Source organism: Prinia subflava, chromosome 5 (assembly GCF_021018805.1).
Source record: "Prinia subflava isolate CZ2003 ecotype Zambia chromosome 5, Cam_Psub_1.2, whole genome shotgun sequence".
NCBI classification, from domain to species: domain Eukaryota; kingdom Metazoa; phylum Chordata; class Aves; order Passeriformes; family Cisticolidae; genus Prinia; species Prinia subflava.
Window position 1 is genome coordinate 36,684,445 of NC_086251.1, and position 22,988 is coordinate 36,707,432.

Sequence of the window (22,988 nt, forward strand, 5' to 3'; positions counted from 1 at the left end):
ATGAAGTGTTGGACTTTAAATACAACCCTTAATTGAATAAAATTTGATAAAGATTTTTTTTAATTAACATATTTGTACAGGTTAGGAAAGATACAGAAGACTTTTGGTAACGTCTGAATTTTTCCTACAGCACATAGGGTCAACTGTCCCTCCTCACCCCTTTTTTTTCTTCTTATTGGAAGAAAACAGAAAATAATACAAGAACTATAGAGGATTCTGGTTAGGAGACTGAGCACCAGAAGAGTAGCCATAAGAAATCAAAGAAGACTACAGTGAACAAACAAATAAAAAATTTAATTTGTACTCTGGTTCACAAAATAATTCAGGACTTGTACCTGTACTGGAGTCTTGCAGTAATGGTGCTGCTGTAGTTCCTAAGCCATGAATGAGACTTCCAAGTTCCTGAAGTGCACACACAAGCACATGCTGACTCGCTGTTACATCTGTTGCATTAATTTTTGTCTCCGAGTTACCGTCACTCATTGCAGTGTCTAATTACACAATACAAGAAAATCACCATGAAATCATTACCAAAATCAAATAAACAGATGGGAGAAAGGCTTCTGCCAAGAGAAGTTGTTTATATTATTAAATGAGCTTTAATATTGCCATTCTTATTAGTGCTTTCATTTTATCTTCATGGAGGCAAGTACATTTCTTTTACCGAAAGGATGGTGTAGTAAGATATGTGAGGGCAAGAGTGTGGATAAATGGAAAATGCCAAATTGCTTATCTTTACATGATGGGGAACACTAGCTAGCAAGGAAAGTGCTATCATCTGCCCCAACAGAAGTAACTTGAAGAAGACATACTTTGATACAACTTGCCAGATTTTACTGCATCGTAGGAAAATAGAAAGGGAAGAATGAAATCATGCAAGAGCATGTGAGAAGGCAGAGACATGGAATGAAGAGGGAGGCAATAATATGACTTTTTGAACGTTTATCTTTGGAGACACAAATCATTATGCCTGTTCAGAAACAAAACATTTAGATATTTAAATCAGATACAACACGCAGCTGTACACCAGAGGACAACAGGTTATGTCCAGGATTCTCTTTCTTCTCCAGAAGGACAATGGTGGAAGATCAGTGGCTTTTTCTGGAAGCAGTATACAAGACCTTATCATGCAAGAGATCTGTTTTCTCTAGGAGAAATGCTCATTTGTCATTTAGAAACAAATGCCTTTTTTTTGAACCTTCAGTAGTGTCAACTGCTCTGAACAGGAAGGCAGGATCTGACTAGACAAGCATTATCTGCCAACCTAACTTACTTTACAATACTGTCTGTATGCTATTACTGCAATTATTTCATTTGTTAATGGCTAAAATTACATTTGCCAGGCATGGAGTGTTAAAAAATCTGTATATACTTGTGTGGGTACATACATACAAAACCACAGACACACAGAAGCAAGTAACCAGCCCAAGCTAAAAACAAAGCAGCCCATCAAAAGCCCTGTACATTATCATGGTAATAAGTCAGCACTACATATTCTGTTTCTGCAGGCTCTGGATTAGGTAGTTGGACAATCACTTAAAAAAGGAAAAACAGAGGCCTGAAGGGATAATCTTGTTAGACCCATACCTACAACTTTCTTCAGTTTCCAGATGGCCTGACAAATCTCCTTGGCAGCTGCAATCTGAGCCTTTTCCCCGAGCAGGCCTCCTACTGTAGCTCGAAGGATGAAGGAAACGCAGCGGCGACAGCCGATCGCCTCCGTCGCACTCTGAACAGCCTTGGGGTGAGACTGAGACACGAGATCCAGAACATGGGCCAGGAAGGCAGAGAAGTTCCTTTCAAGCCATTGCGCTCCTAACGTAGAGACAAATACCACATATGCCTGAAAGAGATTTGAAAAGGAACATATATTAGAGCAAAATATCTGGAAATTCACTGCTAGTTATCCTACATACTTATTTTTTTAAATCATCACATTGCCACAACTAGAACACTAAACTGAAATATTTATACATTTATGCATCCATAAACCACACACGTTCTCACTTCTAGGTGTCGGCAATTCTTTATATCTATATATTAATTTTTAGAAATAATTTAAATTACTATCAATCCTGTTAAGGATCCCTTTCAACTTTGCATATTCTGTGATTCTGTACTAGTAATATTGCAGCCTGCTTTGACTGTAAGTTATTTCAAGCTGCTTGCCTGTGTCATCTCATTCCAGAGTGTGAGAAATGGCAGTTTACCCTGCACAGGCACTTGTTATGTAAAACATTGTGTTTGGTCTTACCGAACAACAGCTTCCAGCTATTTAACATTCTGCACATGAAATCCAAATTTAATGTATGAACGCATTTTAAGAACTACTATGTTACAAAACTATAACCCATAACCCAGAGAAAATTTGGTTATTAAAGGGTTTGAATCAGGGAATATTTGCAGTCCCCAAGCACTGTTCTTCAACCCAATGAATTTTCATAGTTTGCCTTGCAATGGAGGTACCATAAAAAGACTATGTTTGTCACCACAAAGAGAAAGAATGCAGAATCACTTTACAAATCTAATCACCACAAGACCATTTACTTCGCCACATAATAAGCTCCCCCACAATTGCCTTCTATGTGCATATGTTGGACTCCTTTAATGAATAGATCAAGAAAACGGAATACAAAAAATGAGAATATGCAAATGAACACACGAGGGTCCTCATAAGAAAGTTCACAACTACCGCTTCTATCAATCAATTTCTGTATTTGCCTCAAACATACTGTGTCTTGTGTCTAACAACAAAATCATGTTCAAGAAAGGGAACTATTGCAGACAAAATAATTATACTATTAGATCCTGTTAGCAGCTTATTGTTCTTGACAAATACTACTTAGGCTTCATAATGCATCAATACATTACCCTGGTTTTACAAATTTGAAACCTGAGGAATTTAATGGGAAAAAGACTTGTGAAGAGTAATACTGCCATGGCTTCATTTTAAACTCTGTCTTGAACCTGGCTTGAACAATATAAAATCTTCCATAAATACGAAGTCATCTTCAGAGCCTTTCTTATTTTTAAATTCATAATAACCTGCAATTCACTAAGTAATACTTTTTATAACTGCAAGTGTTTTCTGTTCACAACCACTGATCAATTCACAATTTTTCAAGCTTTTTTTGCAGAAACATGGCACAATTTAAACTGTTCTGGTACAGTGTGAGTGTACCATCTAGCACAGGTACTACTGTGTCAACATAGATGTGCATGAAAAAGGAGACAACTTCCAATAATCAGTACTAACAGTCAAAACATTGAACCGAGATATCTGATACATTCCTGGAAAACTAATAAAACTACCATGTATGTGGAACACCCTAGAAATCTCTGGCATGCATTCTCTAGGCAAATAGCTGTCAAGGTATTATGATTCCCTAGTTTTCCTGTTCTCTCTGTCAAAAGTTAATGCTTCCACTCAGCACGACCTGAGCACAGAAGACAATTTGTAGCACCTTCTAGCTGTTTCACTGCAAAATCTGGCAGCTTGTATCAGTAATTCAAGCTAATTTAAAGCTCTTTTGCACACAAGTTGTAATGTACTGACAAACTGCCTTACTGGCAAAGGTGGTTATCATTTAGCTGTGGGACTGTAACATACTAAAATAATCGCAGCTGTTTGATACATAAATGTTCATCATGACCTTTAGTCTTGATTCACAGGTTTCACATTTGAATATCTACAATTCAACATGTTTACATTTAAGGTAATATTTACAGGATGAAGCCAATCTGAGATTATCTGAAAAATTTAGACTGTTTTTACCAGCAGGCACTACATGGCCTGGCTTCAGTCCTGTTCAGTTTACAAGAGTCTATGCTTTGAGCACCCTGGAACACAGCAAAATAGATGCTGGGTTTTTTCCACTACATTCTGTTTTCCTTACTTTTCATGCACTTACTCAAAGCAGAACCACCCTTTCAGAACGAGACTTGGAATTCCCTATATAGAAGGAAACTATTTCAAGTTCAAACATGTCTTGTAACTTGTCCTTTTAAATTTCAAATGTAAGGAACTAAGGTTTAAATTCAAAAAATGAGGAATGTATTTATATCACTCATTTGAAATTCATATCATGTGAAGCTTTCACAAGTAGTTCATATTTAATTTTTAAAATGTCAAACTCTCGGGTAAACAAAAAACAATATCAGAAATCTTTCTTTTCTTTCTAATGTGACTCAAGACATAAATCTCTATTTTCAAATATATAAATTTCATTAAAAATACAAAAAAAGGATGAAAGAAGAGATATATACAGAGCAAAGCAATTATACAAATGTTTAGCAATCTCAGAAAATCATAACTGATGTAATCCAAACCTGGGTGACTCCAACTCTAACATCTCTGCTGACTGAACTGGTCCCTTTCAACATATCACCACTGGCTCGTAGAAATCCACAACTTCCACGAAGAAATCCAGTTCCCAATAGCTCCATCACATCTTCCAAAGAGACTCTCCGGAGGTTATGCTTGGTGGACGCTAAGAACAGATGCACACCTTTAGAAGAACATAGCTCAAAAATCTTGCTACATTTTAGAAGGAGAGTTTCAATTCTCTTAATTTTAGTAAAAATAATTTGCACAAACTCAGCAGCACAATCAAATCCAAATACTGTTTGAGCATAATTTCATGATGGAAACTAGGCCATTTTAGCTCTCAGTGCTCCATCAAAGCACACTATTTCTCAAGATTTTCTGCTTAAACTACCTTTAAGTAGTTCAAGCCATTACTTACGCATACTTATATTTACACCCTCTCAGTATTTACTATCTATGCTCCCTCTGCAAAAAGGTCTATAAGGTCTACTACCACCATAGTTTCATGACATCCCTGGTTCTTACATATTCCAGCTTACCAGAAGAGACAACCTCTGTTCCAAACCTCAGACAGGGCAGATCCCTTTCTGCTACACTTAGCCAGGTAATGGCACAGCTACAGGTTCTCTTAGGAAAAAATATCAAGTCACCTTAGCATTAAGATAGGTCTCTAGAAGAGTGACAAAAAAAAATATGCTTGCAATTGTTTAGAAAATTATCCATTCCCAATTCCTATTCCAATGCTTTATTTCTTGATAGAAAGTTGATTTAAAATACATGCTGGGACATGTATGTGTAAACTTAGCATGATGACAACACTCTGTGTAAAATGATCTAAAATTTTCACTGCATTTTTTATTGTCTCTCAAGGATTCAAATGAGAAAAGGAATGAGAGGATTTGACATAAAGATGCCCAGAAAAAAAATTAAACAAAACCCCCTCAATATCAGCTGGTTATCAGACCCAATGCACAAATTTCAGGACTACAAGTTTCTTCATGTACTGCTCCCTCCACCTCTCCTACAGCCCCTTCTAGTCCCCATCTAGCTTCTGTCCCACTTACACTTCTTTTTAACTAAAAATAACTAAAATAAGGACAAAACTCCTTGAAATAGCCAGCCAAATAATTTATAAGCTTCTTATATAACCTTGTCTTAGAGCCTTAGAAATAACAAGTACATTGCTTACATAGATTAAAGGAAACTAATGAGTCTATAAAGAGGTCAGAATATCATTTTTTTATTTTATTAAGAAAAGATAAGCACTGATTTTTTTTTTCTGTAACACAGTAATTCTCTCCAAAGATTCCCAGGGGAAATACTTTGTAAACCAAGACTTTAGATTCTACAATGCAAATACACAGCCTCACGTATTTTGAAAGACAGAACGTTGGGCTCAAAGGCATGAAATTTGGCATTTGCTGGTTGTTGCACTGAAGGTCTTCTCTGTTGCCATTAAAAGCAGCACAATCAGTCTGAAACACATTTATCTTGCATGATGTTATATTTTGCTTAGATTAAAGTTAGGTATTTAACTTGGGGCTTCTAAAACTAAAACCACTCAGTCTGAATCACAGAAAGTATTGGAGATGATAATTTTGTTCCAGGTAACTTCAGCTAACTCAAGTCTGTGTCAGAAAAAACTGCTACATGGCTGTTGTGTGAACAAAACTGCCTGCTAATTTCTGCTTCTGATCACAATTATACTCCTTTCCACTGACAATCCAGATGTTTTGATTACTGCAGAAAAACAGCTTGAAGGTATCCTTAACTTTTTAGTTTGACAGAGAGACTGCCTCAAATCTTTGTTATTTCTAAACGGCTTAAATTAACCTTTTAAATTAACCTTTTAAATTCCTGAAGTTACTAATTTCTCTCCATACAACAACTCATAGTGGAGAAAAAGTTTTACTAACTACTTCCCATTGTTAATTATTTTATAAGGATAGATAGATAGAACCAAAAACAGAGCACTTCACAAGAAAAAAAGTTAGAAAAAAGACCAAACCACAGATATGAACAGTCAGAGGAAGTTTACTAAGTGATTTTACATCGTACTTCAACAGAACTTGAGAGTTTCTTACCATCTGACAGATTTTACAGATTAGGAATCAGCAAAGAAAGTACATACTTTACCTGTTTTCTGTTTAGATGTTAGAGCTCTAGCCAATATTGTGCCTAAAAGTTTTGAAACTGCTAATCGTACATCGTAATTGGAACCTTCAAAGGACTTAAAACATAAGGTAACAACACTATCCAATTCTGTACTCCACATAAATACTGCTTCATTCTGAAGTTCAAGAAGACACTGGACAAAAAAAAAGAAATAAGTGTTTTGACATGGAAAAGCACTCAGTAAAAATTTTAGTTTTCTACATAATACACTGAGTTCTCCCTAACAAAATTAGCACCTTGCCTCATACCAAAATTACTTGAATTTTTTCTACCAAGTTAATTTCAAGGAAACACATATAAGTAAACAATGTTTTTACTTCTGTGTTCATTAATCACTAAAACAGAATTTTATGTTTTAGGGAGCTACTTAAAACAGCTATTGGAGCAGTTTACCTTTGCAGCAGCACAGCGGACAGCCATGGATCGATCTGTCAAACACGATCGGGCAGCTTTGTAAATATCTCGATGACAGGGGATAGCAGCAGCTCCTAAACCATTTAATATATTTTGCAAACTAAGCATGATTTCATAGCGACCTTGAGACTGAAAAATGAAAAAGAGAAATGTTGAAGTTTTGTAACCTAAGTTCTTTGGAAATACAAAACGCCAACTACTGAAATTGGTAAAAAATGGCTGGGTGTTTTAGAGATCTATTTATACTGAAATAAGTTTAAGCAGATAACTCGGCCCAAAACTCTATAAGCAAATGAAAAAAGTAATTCTATGTTCTATTGAAAAGAAGTAATTACAATTATAAAACCCAAAACAAAGTATGAGCAACAGAAAAAATGTTCTCATTAATAATGCAATTAAATTTTCTAAATCATCAAGTACTGTCATGAAATCAGATAAAGAAAAGCTCTGATCCATCCTTTTATAGTCACAATGCATTAACTCTAGTACTTCAGAATTTAGACACTGATTTTTATCTGACTTTTCACAACTTTTTTTGTGTTCTGATATCATGCATTTTCTCTTATTCATTGGTCCAGCTACCAACAGTAAAAATCCTTTTATTTTTCCAGTCATTTTTTAAACATGCTGTTCCAATACCTCTGCATTCTTCATTGCTTTAAGCACATTCCCAACGGTGTCAGTAAAACTGTTTCCCAAAATTCTTCCCAATTTTTTGTATAAATAGCCCAAGCATACCACCGCAGCACTAAAACAAAAGCAAATCCAAAGACGCGTGAAAATGGATGCAGTAAGAGATGAAAGATGACTGAAGTAATCAATGTGCAAACAGCAAAATAACTAAACAGGATGTCCCAAAAATGTAAGTGGATCATCAAAAGGGAAAAAAAAATGGTCTGTATGTGACACATACCCTCTGGAAGAAATGCAGACACAAGGGTAGCTAAAGTCACTCGGATAACACAAGATTTCAGGTAATACAATCTTCCAGTACATTTTACAAGAGGGATACAATTTCCATATCCACCTTTCAACCTTAACATTAATTTCTTACTAAGCACGCACTGCGTAATGCTGTAGCAGATGCTGCCAGAAGGAATCAGGGACAGGTTTGTTTACAACTTGATGCTTGACAGTAGACTGCAAATGGTCTAGTAATTACAATTCTGTCATTCATGTATCACAATACATAATAAGGAAATACCTTGAAGGAAATGAAACTATAAACCCATGTCCTTTTCACTGCAGACAGATTCCGAGCTTAACATTTAGGTGAAATACCTGACAACTGGACTCTGTGTGCTCACTGGCCTTTCCTTCAGCAAAGGCAAAAAATGTTTATATTGAGAAAAAAAAAAAAAAGGAAATAAAGAAAGAGGTGCCTAATGAAAGAGCATTTCCTTTGAATAATTAATTAATGAAAAAACTTTGGTTTTGTATTGACAGATCTGTAACCAAACTAATTAATTTCCTGAATGCAAGGAGAAAAAGAATGATATATTTAATCAGTTTTCAGCTCTTTCCCAGACCTACTTAAATATGCAGAATTGCTCAGCATCCCCTTCAACAAAACATTTTGCTTATTCCCCAACTGAATTCAAGTTCCACATGTAATTATAAATTCTCATACTGAATATATTCTTAATTAAAAACATACATTTAATATTTACAACGATTCCCTAAATGCACAGTAAGAAAAACAAACCTAGTATCCTTTATCTCTTATCATACTACAATATTACTTTCATTAAAAACACGGTTTTTGTTATTGCTTTTATCCAGTTCAGTACACTCCAACAGTTTGGATTTAAATTTTGCTCATGGTGTACCTTGGCATAAAATTACAATTTTCCAATTTCCCTTCTAAACTGAGCATCTGATGGTCACAAGTACTCTCCTTAATAAAGTAACATACTGCATTCATGCTGCATGACCTGTTTATCTGATTTGGTGGAGCATTCCCATCATGCTGAGTTTTAGTAGCAGATGAGCACCTAACTAAGATGGTGTTTAAAATGCTTGCCTAAAACATTTTCATCTTCCACCTATAAGAAAGAAGAAAAATAATAATCTACAAGAGACCAATTCACTGGAATCTGTATTTACAGGAGTTCCCAGGTGTATCAACATACTGTGAACACTGACGGTGAAGTGTTGCTACGAGACAACATGGGCATGCATGCTAAAAATGGACAGATGGCAAAGACAACACTTTAATCAAGATCAAAACAAAACAAAATAAAGCAGATTTTCTACACTCAAGACCAAGTATTTCATATATTTGCAGCCTAGCATGAAAGATTTTACTCAACACACAGTTCTGTAGCTCCAATTATTTTCTGTAGCCTGTTGTCGCCATGTCAGTTCTACCAGAAATCCCTTTACCTAAAATTTATTTAAGAAAATCATATTTTACAATTACCTTTTTCTCCATCTCTTTCTTCCTCTCCTTACCAATACTTACATAGCCAGGAATATTCTGTACACTGCCACCTCTCTCTCTCTCTCTCTCAGCTGCTACTCTGCATTCTTGCTTTGGTTATCTATCTTATCTTTCTGTCTTACAGCAGAAGTGAGAAGACCTGCAGAGCTCTGTCCCACACTACAACTCAACCCTAATGTTGACACACATATCATTGTTAAGAATGCAGTATAGCAGTAATTTACTTTGCAAGACTAAGACCCTCTATAGCTAACTTATTCTTAACTCAAAAGACTGCACAAGAGGTCATCTGGAACAAGAAGGAAACTAAAAAAAATGGTATTAGAAAATACAACTGACTCCTTGCAAAATCTATTTTCAGCAATCTTTATTTGAGTTGTCAGAAACAGGCTTAGCATGTGAAGTGATGAAGGAAGAGAGATCCTGCTCTGCTTTCAATACTGTATCATTAATGCACAAGGACGTTTTACTATCTCATCTTTACTACCTTCATTGTTAATTTGCTTCGCTATAGTGAGAGATGTGCATAATTTCAGGAACAAAGGTTATTCATAACATTTCTGCTCATAAAGATTTGGCTTCACATTCTGAAGTAACAGTTCATGTTTCTCTGCTCTGTTGGTTAGGCTTTCGGTATTTAGTTACAAACACTTCAGATGTTTTTAACTATATCCATTTCCCAGCTGAATTAAGAAAGGTAATGAACCTGGAGTTACACCTGTCTGTATTACTGCTCTTCTCAGCACTATTATTACCTTTCAAAAACAAGGGTTTTTGAAGCACCTGCCCTCTCATAACTCTGTTATCCATTGCTAGTATTCTCCCTGGCCTGATTTTCAATTGTCTGGCTGGAGACCACCCAGTCTTCTACCCTTTTGGTTCCTGATGCGCATACACAACACGGACTACCAGCACAATCTTTGTTGTATTATGTATTTAGTGGCAGTGAACTCAGATGCATCTCACCACTTAAACCTGTCTCGTTACTACTGGATTTGAAGCTTGAGGGTAAAAACACACTTACAGTTTTGTAGGCAGATAACTTGGTGAGTCATCTTTACTCCGAATGAGTTCATTGCATTTGTCAATTGTTTGGTAAACAGAAAAAGTGTCTCCAGTGCTATAAAGTACAGCTAAATTCTTGGCAAGAAGCCGTCTGGTAGGAGGTCCCGGTGAATTGTTTAATAAAGAAGTCAATTGTTCAACCAGTTTCTTCTGATTTTCCCTTATTTCAGCCTGGAAATAAATTCAGTAACCAGTTAAAGTTCAGTTAAATTCAAAAGTTAGTTACAGATAATTAATGTAAATTATCTTTCATTTTCATTATTACTATTCTGATAATGACATTCTGAACTACAAATGAACATTTTATTGCATTTTTATACTTAAAGAAAAGACATTTCATGCATGTGACTATTTTATTTCTCTTAGAAAACTCAACACTTTTTTCAGAGCACAATTATTGCTAGTAATTGCAGGTATTGCTAGTAATTCAGAGCACAAGTATTGCTAGCTACATTTCAAGTGTATTTTCCCTGTGGCATGTCTATACTTAAATCTTTCTCAAACAAAGCTGCCTTTTCTTTCTATTTTATGCCTGCTTTAAAATAAAAGAATTCATATATATATAGCAAGTTTAGTAGCAAAGAAGAACTTTAAAAAAGAAGCTGAGTTTCAAGAACTTGAGCATTAGAAAAGAAAGAACTTCCCTTACAACAATTATTCACAGTCTTATATAATTTTTTTAATACTCTTAAAGAAAAAGAACCTTGCACTGTTTTTCATTTACTTATTTTCATCACAAATAACAACCCTTAAATAGCATTATTTTGGTTAGTTTACTCTTACATGGCTACATAACCTAGTTAATATACACAAAACAGTGAATCAAACAATTGGAGAGTTGTCTGGAAAAAGATCTTTTATCATTTAACTAGGAAAATTAAAAAAAAAAACAACTAAGAGAAAAATGTTACATTCCTTCTTCATAGAGAAGTCTCAAATAATTGTGCAACACTAGGTGGAAGCATTATTGACATTCTTCATAATGGGGCTGCAAAACCTTGCAATAATAATTGAAGTTTAATGATAGTTAAAATCCTTTCATTGGACAAGTGGCTCTGTCACTAGAAGGGCTTATAGCATTTAGAAAAAACAAGATTTAGAAAGCTGCTGCTAACACTGAACATACTTTTACTCCGTGTACATACAAGACATGAGGCAAGTAACATTGCATACTGCTCTTTGAGTTTAAACAAAATAACAAAAAGACAGACTTTTCTTCTCAAGTCTCATTACACTTACTCTGCTAGTCACTGGTAAAAGTTTTTCCAAAAACTGTAACCATTCAAAAATGAACTCTGCTTTTTGAAATTCACCAAGCTGGTTATATGCTTCTTCATTAAGTAGTAAATTGTGAGCTAACTCCATTCCTTGAAATTTTTGTCAAATCTCCCAATAGTGCAAAATGAAAAAAAAAAAAAATCCAACTAACTACCAAAACTGCATTAATCAGTTTTCTTCCTCATTAATATCTGTCAAATTTGAAGTCTGAACACCTAAACAGAAAAAAGACAAAAAAAAAGTTAATAAAAAGTCAACAATCATATCATATATAATATTCATGCTTGACTTACTAAAATGAAAATTTCAAAGGAAGGTGTAAAATAAAAAGGAAATTATAGCAGTTTTATATAGATGTCCTTAGTAATACCAAATGTTTTTGAAAATGAGATAATGGTATCGATGTAATATGCCAGTTGAAGTTAAATATACTTCTGAATATATCAGGACTGATTTTCCTTCACCTTGTTTTGAAATCTCATGAAGTGAGGTTTTTTAGTCCTTAATCATATACCTGAAAGTAATGACTAATTGACCTCCAACAATGATTTTGTTATCAAGAACAAAGTGCAGCAAAAGCTGCAACCAACAGTTAACAAAGTCTTGTTAATTATATTCACAAATATAAATGCTGACATTATTCAAACATTTCAGGTATTCTCAGTGCCAAGCAGGGCATAAAAAGCCCCCAGAATTTCACTGCTGAGCAAACCTCCAATAACCTCTTTTGGAAAAAAAAAAACCCAAACCCAAACCTGAAAAGATTGTTTCAAAACACAAAGTTCAATAGAAGTTATGTTTTACTTATGTCTCTCAGACTATCTTGGGAATTTCCACACTGTTGATAAGCAAACCAAGATGGAAAAAGCTTCTCATGATATCTTCCCTCTAAATATCTAAATGCCATATAGACTCAAAATACAAAATAGAATATTCTGTAGGCTTCACAAATAAAAACAGTCAGGGAGATTCTGCTAAAATGTCAACCATATTTAAAACTCCCAAGCAAGTTATCCTTTTCAGAGGTCACTAAGACTGCTGAACACAGTTTTTCCTATGCAGTAACAATATTACAGTGTAAAATGATCCCTCAAATAGTAGATGGGCAATATAAAGAATTGATAAATAATTCAGTACTCAAGTTGTCATCAAACACTGAGCAGAAGGTTACGTTTACCACTTTCTACATATTTTTGTATAAAATTTACTCACAATAAAAATTGGTCACATTCAATTTACTAAAGTGAAGTGTCACTTCAAATCTACCTGAAATACCAAGCAGCTTGACAAGGCACCACACTATAAAATGGCAAGCAGATCTAAATGTACATAGCACATTATACCTCTACGTATTTTGTCTGCCTAGGTACACAGAAGTTCACAATTTACCAATTCTCATTCCTAGAACACTCATAAAATTTAGCTCTACCCCCACATTTTTTTAAACATACCAAAAAAAAAGTAGGATTAAGTGTAGAGTTTCCTCACTGCTCAGTATGAAAATTACATGTATAGGTCACAAATGCTCCTTTTTTCCCCTCACACAAGGCCTGTTCTAATGTCTACCATCTCTGAACCACCTACTATCACAGCAACTTATGCAATTTACACACCCATTTTAGGATTAAAACTCACTGCTGTTTTCCCTAACTGAAAAGATCACCTTGTTGCCAGACATTGGCACTTAACTTACCTAGCAGATAATTTCTCCTCATTGTAAAAACTGTCTCTCTGCTGCTCCAGGCTTCTGGATAAAGGATGTTAAGAACTCAATTTTCTAGGAAAATAATTAATACAAAGATCAATGTTAAGAATGAAAGCACATAAGATAAAAATGTTTCTGCAGAAAACAAGAATTCCAAAGGCTTGCAATACCAACAATGTTTATTAAGTAATAGCTCACCAAAAGAAGACTGGACCGCCTTGAATATTATTAGCTCTTTACACACTACATTCAGATTTGGCAGATCCACCATACACACCATACAGCTGGGTTCATTTAACTACTGAAATCACCTTTCTCATTTCAAATTTTAAATTTGTTAACTCAATTTATTTCTAAACCAGTAAAAAGTAAGTTCAAACAACATCATAACCATAATAATTTTCTAAAAAGATTATCCAACAACCAGCAGAACTGGCAAAGGTAATTCAGTTGTTCTGAAAAATTAATGTACAATACTATCAATACAAGACATGAGGATTATTAATCTATTTTCCTAGCCTCCAGAAAAAGTTTTGATACTAGAATTCATGGGCAAAAGCATTTCCTTTCAAAACTCATTCAATTTGAACTTATTCTGGTAGGACATGAAATACAGGTTGCATGTTATTTTAAAAGCATCCGCTTTTCAATCACTCTTGAAAAGACTGATGCTGAAAACAAATAAAAAGTACATGTGGATACCAGAGTAATCCAAACTTCTTTTTGCCTGGTGAACCAGTGTTCAACCTGCTGAAGAAAAAGTTCAAGATGACCTCACAAAGGGAAGGTTACCAAGAGGATGAAGATAGATTCTTAACTTCATAATTAAAACAAGGAAGCTTCCTTCTTGATAGAAAAAAAATATATTTTCACTGTAAGGATTATCGCCCACTGGTGGACTGGAGAAATTGCAGAACCTGCACCCTCAGGGGTTTCTAACACTTGACTGGACAAAGCCCTAAGCAACACTACCTCAAGTTATTATCGTAACTTGTTTCTAAATGAAACACTTCAATTGTACAAGCACACATATAAAAAACCAATATAAATGTAATTATTTCTTTTTAGCCTAAATTAAAGAAAAAAAATGTTCTGGTGTAATTGCTGATCTTATTAATACCTGCTAACATGGCCTACTAGAACACTGGCATTTCTCAAATGGCTGAAAAACTAGCATGTCCCAAAGAAAAGACTGCATTACAGAGGCTGATGCTTATTATGCAGAATTAGTTTGGTAGAAACAGAACTGTCCATGCAGAAAAAAACTCCATCCCATTTAAACATCCCAGACCTGATCTTTCCACTGCTGATCAACAAGCAAACCTTGATTCCACAAACCTGTAGAGAAAGCAGCATACTTCGCACCCTGTGCAAAAAACTTATTCCAAACACTTATTGAGGTTCTCTTCACTAAGCTGTAAGCCTGCACACCAGGGATATTTATGAAATTTCAAAAGTAATGATAAAAGAAGGGAACATGCATACAAACTTGGGAGAAGCAGGGCAAGAATGTAGGGCGGTAAGTTCTCCTGCAGCATAATGGCTTTGCAGAGAACAGAGCAAAAGGCACAGTGCTCACAGTGCAAAGCTGAACACAAGCACAGAACTTGGAGATGAGCTGCATTTGATTAATAATAAATATGTCCTTGTTATGTACACAAGATGTTTCCAGGCAATTTCCAAGTGCAGAAGAAAACATCAAACCCAAAGCCACGCTGCCCAGACATGGGTGGGACTCTGCTCTAACTGGAGGCACGGCACAGCCACGCTCTGGGCTGGTCAAGCACCAAAGAAAGAGTGAAAGCTCCATCAGCAACTGGAGCTGCTTGGCCATCATCAGCACCAGTAAACCAATGCAAATACAACCTAAGCATGTAAAGGTGCACCTCTATTCACAAGAAACCTACGTTTAGATATGCTGAGTTACTTGACAGAGCTTTTCCCCTGGTGTTATAATTTTGATGCTTCTCAATACAAAAAAGAAATCTGGGGAAAAAATGTGAAATTTAACTAAATGAGATGTATGCTATGCCATCAACCAATATAAAAAGGCATACATGCCTGATGAAATCTTCATTTACCAACTAACATGATGCACCATCCTTTTGGTTTTGTCTTTAGGTGACTGAAGCAATTACAAGAATTACCTTCCCATCAGTACTACAAGAACAGATCAATCAAAAATCCCTCTTCTTTTTTTCCTGCAAGCTAAGTTTATTTTACATTTACACTATGCTACAACACTGGCACAAAGGTTGATCGGCCAAGGCAGAAGTTGTTCCTACTTACTACTAAAAATTTTTTTTTCATTTATCAACTGCCAATTTGACAAGCAGGATTGCTCAAGACTGGTCAGAAAAGAGCTCAGAAAAGCTCTTGGAGCAAGCACTAGATGGAATGCCACCGGGTGCATCAAGCACTAAAAGGCAACAATAATTGTATTTTTGAAGTTTCTGACAAACCACAATGAGAAAAAAGGGACCTGTATTCTTTAAATAAAAGGTGACTCATCCAGGGTAAGACTGATCTGAGCAGCTGCCTTTAGCAACCATCCTTCAAATATGAGAACCAATAGACCACCCATGATAGAGTTATAGCAGAGTAAAAAACCCAAATAGATCTGTTCTGTGGATCAAGTTCATTCCAAGCTAGGTAATCTCAGGCTTTAAAAGATGAGGGAGGCAGATCATAGACTGCTGTATATTTTTCCCATGGAAATCTGAGTCAAAAATTATAACATTTCCTATGAAAAAGCTATGAGCAATAATGGCAACTTAGAGAATTTCACTCTTCCTTTCAACTCTTGGCGTGTTTTGCTCATGCACAAAAAAATAAGCAGTACCAAAAAAAAGTAATCTGCTATAAAGCAGACTCCTAACTGATTTCTCACTAAAAAATCAGCCTTAGAATTAGGACTCGTTATTTTGATGCAGATTGACACAAGTAATTGAAACTACCATATAGAGCAAGTTTGTACTTATGAATTTATTTTCTTTAAATTTTTTTCACATTTGATCTCTGTTCCAGCAGTTTGCCTCTCTTTGCCAGGAATAAGTGCTGGTCAAGCAGAAATTTGATCAACCTCAGTTCTCTGAGTAAGATGCTCAAGTGAGGATCTAATGCACAGTCTAGATGAGGATCTAAGTTCTTTACACCTATTTTGTAGTGAAGAAAATAAAGTGCCATTCAACTTACCTTAATAAAAATTATTTACATTTCTCTAATTTCAAAAGTATTAACATAATTCTGCACTAAATCTGACATAAGATAATAAACCTGTGGATTCAATTTGGTACCAATGACTAATCCAATGACTAAGGAGAGACACAAGTACATATTATTCCTCTAAGAAACTACTGCTGTTACTCATTGACAGTAATGAGTAACAGTAAAAAAAGAATAATGAATAAGATGAAAAATGACCAGTAATAATAACAACCAGTGTTTTCATAACAGCTGCCATTGTGCCATTGACTACACAATCAATGCCATAACCATCCCACTGCTGAAAAACAGACCTGAAGCACATCTGCTAGCTTTAAGATGACTCTCATCGCACCATGGTGGTATTTTAACTGAATTCAAATGCACGTTTTCTTCAGAAAGCAAGATTTATTATCATCTGCCTAACAAATGAACCAATACGTTTAAGCGAAAGCCTTCCAGCCTGACACGTTTAATTCCAGCCATTAACAGCTGAGATCAATGTTCCTCCTGCAGCACTGTTTAAAAGTTTAATGGGATGATCGTTAGCAGTGCATCGGAGCGGACTGCACGGACAGACAGAGACGCTCAAACCTTTGCTACACCCTTGCACGAACCTGTTTAGTGTCTTCCAAACATAAACAAAACCTCCTGCCCAGCTCCCTTAGCCTCACTTCTGACAAGAGAAACAGTATGACTGTCTTTGCCAGCTGGGCAGAAAGACCTTAAAGCACCAGCCAAACGCAGCTACTAATGAATGAAACATAGACCAAAATCCAATAGTTACAGTGTACTGTTTATGCTAGTAGGCAAAAATAAAGAGGCCCCAGGTCTGGAGAAGGCAAAAAGAGCAGGTTCAAGCTCCAGCAACTTCAAATAGGAGATATGACTGCCCAGGAAATCTATAGCATACACAGAAATAATCTGATTTAAAATCTTCAGTTCGAGAAGTCAAAGCTAAATAACAGCATCAGTGTAAGTGATGGCACAGATCCTTTGTATGGCAGGATCCCCATCATTCAGCCAAGTTGTACCTTTATATACACAGGTTTTAAATATTTGCTCCACAGAGTTACACGAAGCAAGAGCAGCTAACTGCTGGTACCAACGTAACAGCCATCCCTCTGTACATATTTTATATTCAGTAGTGCTTGTCACTCTTGGCCTTTCATTCAACCAATATAAAAAGCTGGGAATTTCATGTGCTCTTTTAGTGCTTTCTTGTATGTGTTTTCAAAGAAACATACAAGCAAATGCAGGAAATGTCAGCACCAAGACAAGAGGAAGAGAGTGGAGGAAGAGACAAAGAGAAAGTTAACTCCCCTGACAGTGGTGTGTTTGATTAAATACTTCATGAAGAGGTTTAAAAACAACTTACGAAACCAGAGTGCGGTCTTTCAATGCATACACACACACACACACCTGAATTTGTCACTCACTGGTCTCATCAATTTGAGCCAAGTCACCCTTGGTATCAAACTGACGAGTGCTTTTCATCCAAAATTAATGCAGAGCCTTAAAAATGCCAGGTATTTTGTAGTGTTATGTTACATTGGTCAGCAGTAGGGACATTTGAAGCCAAGCACAGAGAAGATGGGACCAACAGTGACATTTGACAGCAGTTTGCAAGAACAAGCCACAAGAGAAAGTCATCACAAGACCACAACTCAGAGCACATGGAAAAGAATAGCCACAGAGGCCACGGAGGAGAAGGTCCAAAATTTTAAGGCCTTTAAATCAAGCAGAACTATAACGCTTAATATCAAATTTTGAGTGCATTAGCATGTGAAAAACACAGCAAATAAATCTCACAGTTGAGCACTCGTATGTTTTATTGTATATTCTATGCTATAGTGGAATTCAGTTTCCCTCACAAATCTCCCTTTTTGAATAAAAATATGTACACATTTGCATCAGATATTTATGCCAAACAGCAAAAAGCAAGGAAGACTCTGTCTGACTATGAGTAACAAAAAAATAACAGATGATTGCAGAACCACTTCCTCTAGTTATTGCTGAAGACTCCGGATTAGGACAACTTCCACTTACATCGTGTTTTTGTATGCAATTATTCTGCTTAGAAACACAACTCTGAAATCATAGATGTTGAAACAAGACATTTTTCTTTCAGTCTTTTCTCTTATTGGTGCTCTGGATGAAGAAACTAGCCACAGGAAAGCCATGTGTCTATTTTCTCACTGAAAATCTGGTAGCATTTATGCAGGGACTTGTTAAAGATGCAAACCAAGTGCATCTCCACATATTGCATGCTCCACATATGTAGGTTTTGCAGTGTTCCCATAGCGTTTCAGGCTGTACTAAAGAACAAATATCACACAGCCCAAACAGAATTCTTGTTAACTTCTCAGCTACTTCCATTTGTGTTGTGAAACAAAGGGGTTGTATTTTGATGTTCTGTGAACAATGATGCTCACACAAAGTAGTTGTTTATTCCCACAGGAACAGTTCCAAATGACCGGTTTTCCTACCAAAATGCTTATCAAGTGTTACTAATTTCCAAGCTTTGGAGGAATTACCCTGTATCTGCAAGAGCAATAAAGCTTAAAGGCAACAAAGACCTATGTGAAATCTATCAGAATTCTTGTTCTGGGCTTCCTGGTTTTAAAAATATTCACTCAAGGAATGTGACCACCCACAGTCCTCACACACAACAGTGACATTGATAAGAACTACAACACAATATATATTTGCTGAAGTGTGAAAGAAACGACAAGACAATGTCTTCAGGAATGCTGAATGATTTCTGTGAAGTCTTGAGGACAAAGCTTGACATAACTAGAGAAAAATACCCCGAACAAAGTGCCTGAAAATGCAATAGCTCTCTTAGCAATGCAAAATATTAAAGACATTTTTCAAAAAAATTTTGGAAGTCATTCATTCATCGTGTTAAAAACTACATACACTTTGCTTTCATGTTTCTTATTATCACTTTAATTTTTATCTCCATATGAGAAGCACTATTCCAGGAAACCAAGAAACAGTAACATTCAGTTACTGAGAAATATAAACAACCATTTCCTGATTTCCACAGTGGGCACTCCTGGCACACTCTGACCTCTCTGGCCCTCACAACTCTTGAATGTATTTAGGTTTATTTCTGAAAGTTTCAGTCAAAAGATAAACTTGCTTCCATTATAGGGACCTCAGAACATTGTTTTGTTTACAGTCAACCAGGCAAACTGCATATAAATAATTAACCAATGCTTCTAATAGTCAAAAGAACAGTATCATATCTGATACTGACAAAGCGCATTTAAAACATTCTCTTTTTCCCCAAAACTGGACTAAGTACACTTCAAAAAGCAATAACTAGCTTCAGTCTGAATAAAAATGCATAGAATGCTTTGGGTTTATTTCTTTGCAGATTTGAAACCTGGGGTGATAGCAAGGCAAGTGCATGAAAACCACAGAAGTATAAACATCCATCCACTAAAAATAATATATAACAATTTCAATATATGTCTGAACATAGCTTTAGTCCTGAGAATGTTGTAGACAATATTGTTTATCTAATATAAACAAAATACACCAAACTAAGTATGCTGACAGGGTGGGATTTGTTGTTTGTTTGGAGGGTTTTTTGGTCACAATGACGGAAGTTTTGGGAAACAAAATTATTTTTATTAAAATGTAAAATTGACTTATAGCAGGTGATATATATGTACATGGATTATTCAAAAAGCTGGTTGATTTTAGCTACCAATTTTCTGTTAAGGTCAATGCTGAATCCACTCTAGCTTAGCATTAAATTAAACCACAGGGAATTTCTGTGGAATATATACTGAAATCCCAGAAAAGGACACGTATTTTTCCTGAAAATCACCATAGTATGATTAGACTTCAACTGTACTGAAACACACTGACACAGAGATTTAGCAGCAGCAGCAGAAGCCCTCACAGATGCAAACTCTGCAGGAGACTTGTTTGGCAGATCACAGATCACTATCCGGGCACGAATCACTGACATACCTCACTGCAATGGTTCATTCTCGAGGTATTTTATGTGGCTGTTCCCCAAAGCAAACGCCAAAACAGCTCAAAAAATGTAACCACCTAGAGGTTTCAAGCCTTTTTGGTCTGCAATGTAGAGATAGATATATTGTGTGTCTTTTTAAAGGTTCTGCTACCCAAACCCAGTAAAAACCATAGCGGTAAAAGCTGAATAGAACAAACATCCCGCAATCTGAAAATGTTTTTGTGAGAAGGTGCTTCTTATCTCCTGTCTCATTATGGTGTTCTGAATCTTAGAACAGATAATCACCCTGCATTGATTAATAAAGTTTTTGATGTGTTGGCATGCAGCATCATGAACTAGTCAGTAAGTCAGATATTCTACTGAGTACAAAAGCAATCCTATGTTCAATAATCAAGCACAAGTTGTCAATGTACAGCTAGACCTAGTGTAACAGTAAACTGGCTTCCTCCCCCACCTCCTTTTCATTGTGTCAAACCATCAGGAAAAGAAACCCAAGCTCCATTCATTACACAACCAGAGGTAATCTATCTTCTATGTCTCAACTGTTATTTCATACATGAATTGGGAAAATTACATATCCTGTAGCAAAACACTAAAGCATACAATATACCTTGACTATTTCTGAAGACAGGGAAAATATTTCTGGCATGTGAGACTAAAATAAATGAATAGTTCATGGTCACAACTGCAAACACCTAATCCTACTAAATCAAACACCAAACTCAAGCAATTACTAAAATTAATGAATCCAAAATTCAAAAGGTATCAAATTTCACGTATAGAAACACAGAGTTGGACTTAACTTTTATCTGCCTTATCCATCTCCTATCACCCATCCATAGCTCAATAAACTTTACTCTTAACTAAACATACAACACCTATTACCCTTTCCCACATTCAAAAACGTCAACACTAATGCAACTTCACACGTTTTACGTCCCTGTGCAAGGTTTTTACCAGTTATATGGTGTAAACTTAGTCATTGTCCTACCCAGACAACCAGCAATCCAAACTGCAAAAGCTTACGATAACATTTCCAGGTATCAGAATGTCCAATACTGCTACGCCTCCCCAAATATTCTTAATGACAAAGGTTTATAAGAAAATATAAAAGCAGACCCCAAAATCATGGAACCTCGGTGCAAGGGAATGCCCACCGCCCGCCGCAGCCCCGGTGTCCGCCCCGCCCGCAGCAGGCACACACAAACACACACACACAAACACACACACACACACAAACATACACACAAACACACACACAACACACACACAAACACACACACACACCACCGCTCCGCCGCCCCCGGGACCCCCGGGCGGCGCCCGGCCCGCGGCCCCGCTCCCCTCTCTCCCTCCCGGGCTGAGAGCTGCCCCGCAGCCCCGGGGACCGGGACGCGACAGCACGGGCTGGGCTGGGCTGGGCTGCAGGAGCCCGGGAGCCGCCCGGCCGCCGGCGTTAGAGCTGGCTGCGTGTGTGTCACCCACCGACCCACCTGGCGGCTCCGGGGTGATCCAGCACTTTTCGGGCGCAGGCCTCGGGCAAGCACAGCCCCACAGGACTCCCAGCTCTGCTCGGCCGAGCTGCCCCTTCACACAGCCCCTGCTGCCCTGGGTGCCTCAGCCCGCGGTGCCTGCCGGCCGCAGCGCTCCCGCGCCGCTCTGCGGGCTCGGCCCCGTCCGCCCGCCCTCCTCCAGCGCGGGGGGGCGGCGGGTCCTGCGCCCGAGCTGCCGCCGCCCGCCGGCCGGGAGCGGGGAGGAAGGGGAGGAGGAGTGCGAGGGCGACTCCGGTGCTCAGGGCTGTGCAATCGGGCCCGGAGCCATCGAGCGCCCGCGGCGGTCGGGAGGAGGGCGGGAGCGGCGCGGGGAGCGCGCAGCCCGGGGCGAGGTGTGGCGGCGCCGGAGGGGACGGAGTCACCGCCCCGCGGGCGCTCCGGGGCTCCGCAGCCTGCGGGGCTGAGAGCGGCTCCGCGCTGCGGGGCACAGCCGGGGACTCGCGCTCAGCGCTGCCCCACAAAAACAGCAACAAAAGAGCCTCTTGGGGATGCCTTTTGAAGATAGCTCAGCTGGCACTGCTTGTACCTGGCTGTAATCAGCTTCTGCCATGGCTTCTGATCTCCGCTCCTCAGGCATCCACGTCTCTATATCCCTGGGAGGGCCCCTGAGCGCTGCACAGGACAGTAACAGGAACACGCCCTTTATATTAAGCGTTCGTCAAACCCAACGTTTGCAAAAGTTGTTACTCCCGGGTTTCATCAGTGTAAACTGTGATCCCAAATCGATAGGGAATCCCAAGTCAAGGAATGTCTGTGTGTTACAGACAAGGTCAGCTGAAACTCCTCCAAGAATTTCACCTCGTTTCTCCTGCTGCATAGGTGGTCCA

At 37.5% G+C, this 22,988-nt stretch overlaps 1 protein-coding gene across 4 annotated transcripts in view; it reads right to left on the reverse strand.

Moving 5' to 3' along the window:
* HEATR5A (HEAT repeat containing 5A) overlaps positions 1 to 22,400 on the reverse strand; it is a 66,326-nt gene extending 43,926 nt beyond the window's left edge. For 2 of the 4 annotated variants that reach the window (XM_063398877.1, XM_063398875.1), the window contains exons 1-10: positions 22,102 to 22,400; positions 13,396 to 13,479; positions 11,664 to 11,917; positions 10,384 to 10,595; positions 7,556 to 7,664; positions 6,896 to 7,045; positions 6,464 to 6,635; positions 4,330 to 4,490; positions 1,588 to 1,843; positions 336 to 491 (exon numbers count right to left, since the gene is read on the reverse strand). In XM_063398877.1, coding sequence (XP_063254947.1) covers positions 336 to 491; positions 1,588 to 1,843; positions 4,330 to 4,490; positions 6,464 to 6,635; positions 6,896 to 7,045; positions 7,556 to 7,664; positions 10,384 to 10,595; positions 11,664 to 11,789 — 1,342 coding nt within the window. In that variant the 5' untranslated portion in view covers positions 11,790 to 11,917; positions 13,396 to 13,479; positions 22,102 to 22,400. Of the gene's footprint in view, positions 1 to 335; positions 492 to 1,587; positions 1,844 to 4,329; positions 4,491 to 6,463; positions 6,636 to 6,895; positions 7,046 to 7,555; positions 7,665 to 10,383; positions 10,596 to 11,663; positions 11,918 to 13,395; positions 13,480 to 22,101 lie in introns of those variants that run through there. The other 2 variants (XM_063398878.1, XM_063398879.1) reach the window with 2 other exon arrangements.
* Between the last annotated feature and the right edge of the window lie 588 nt (positions 22,401 to 22,988).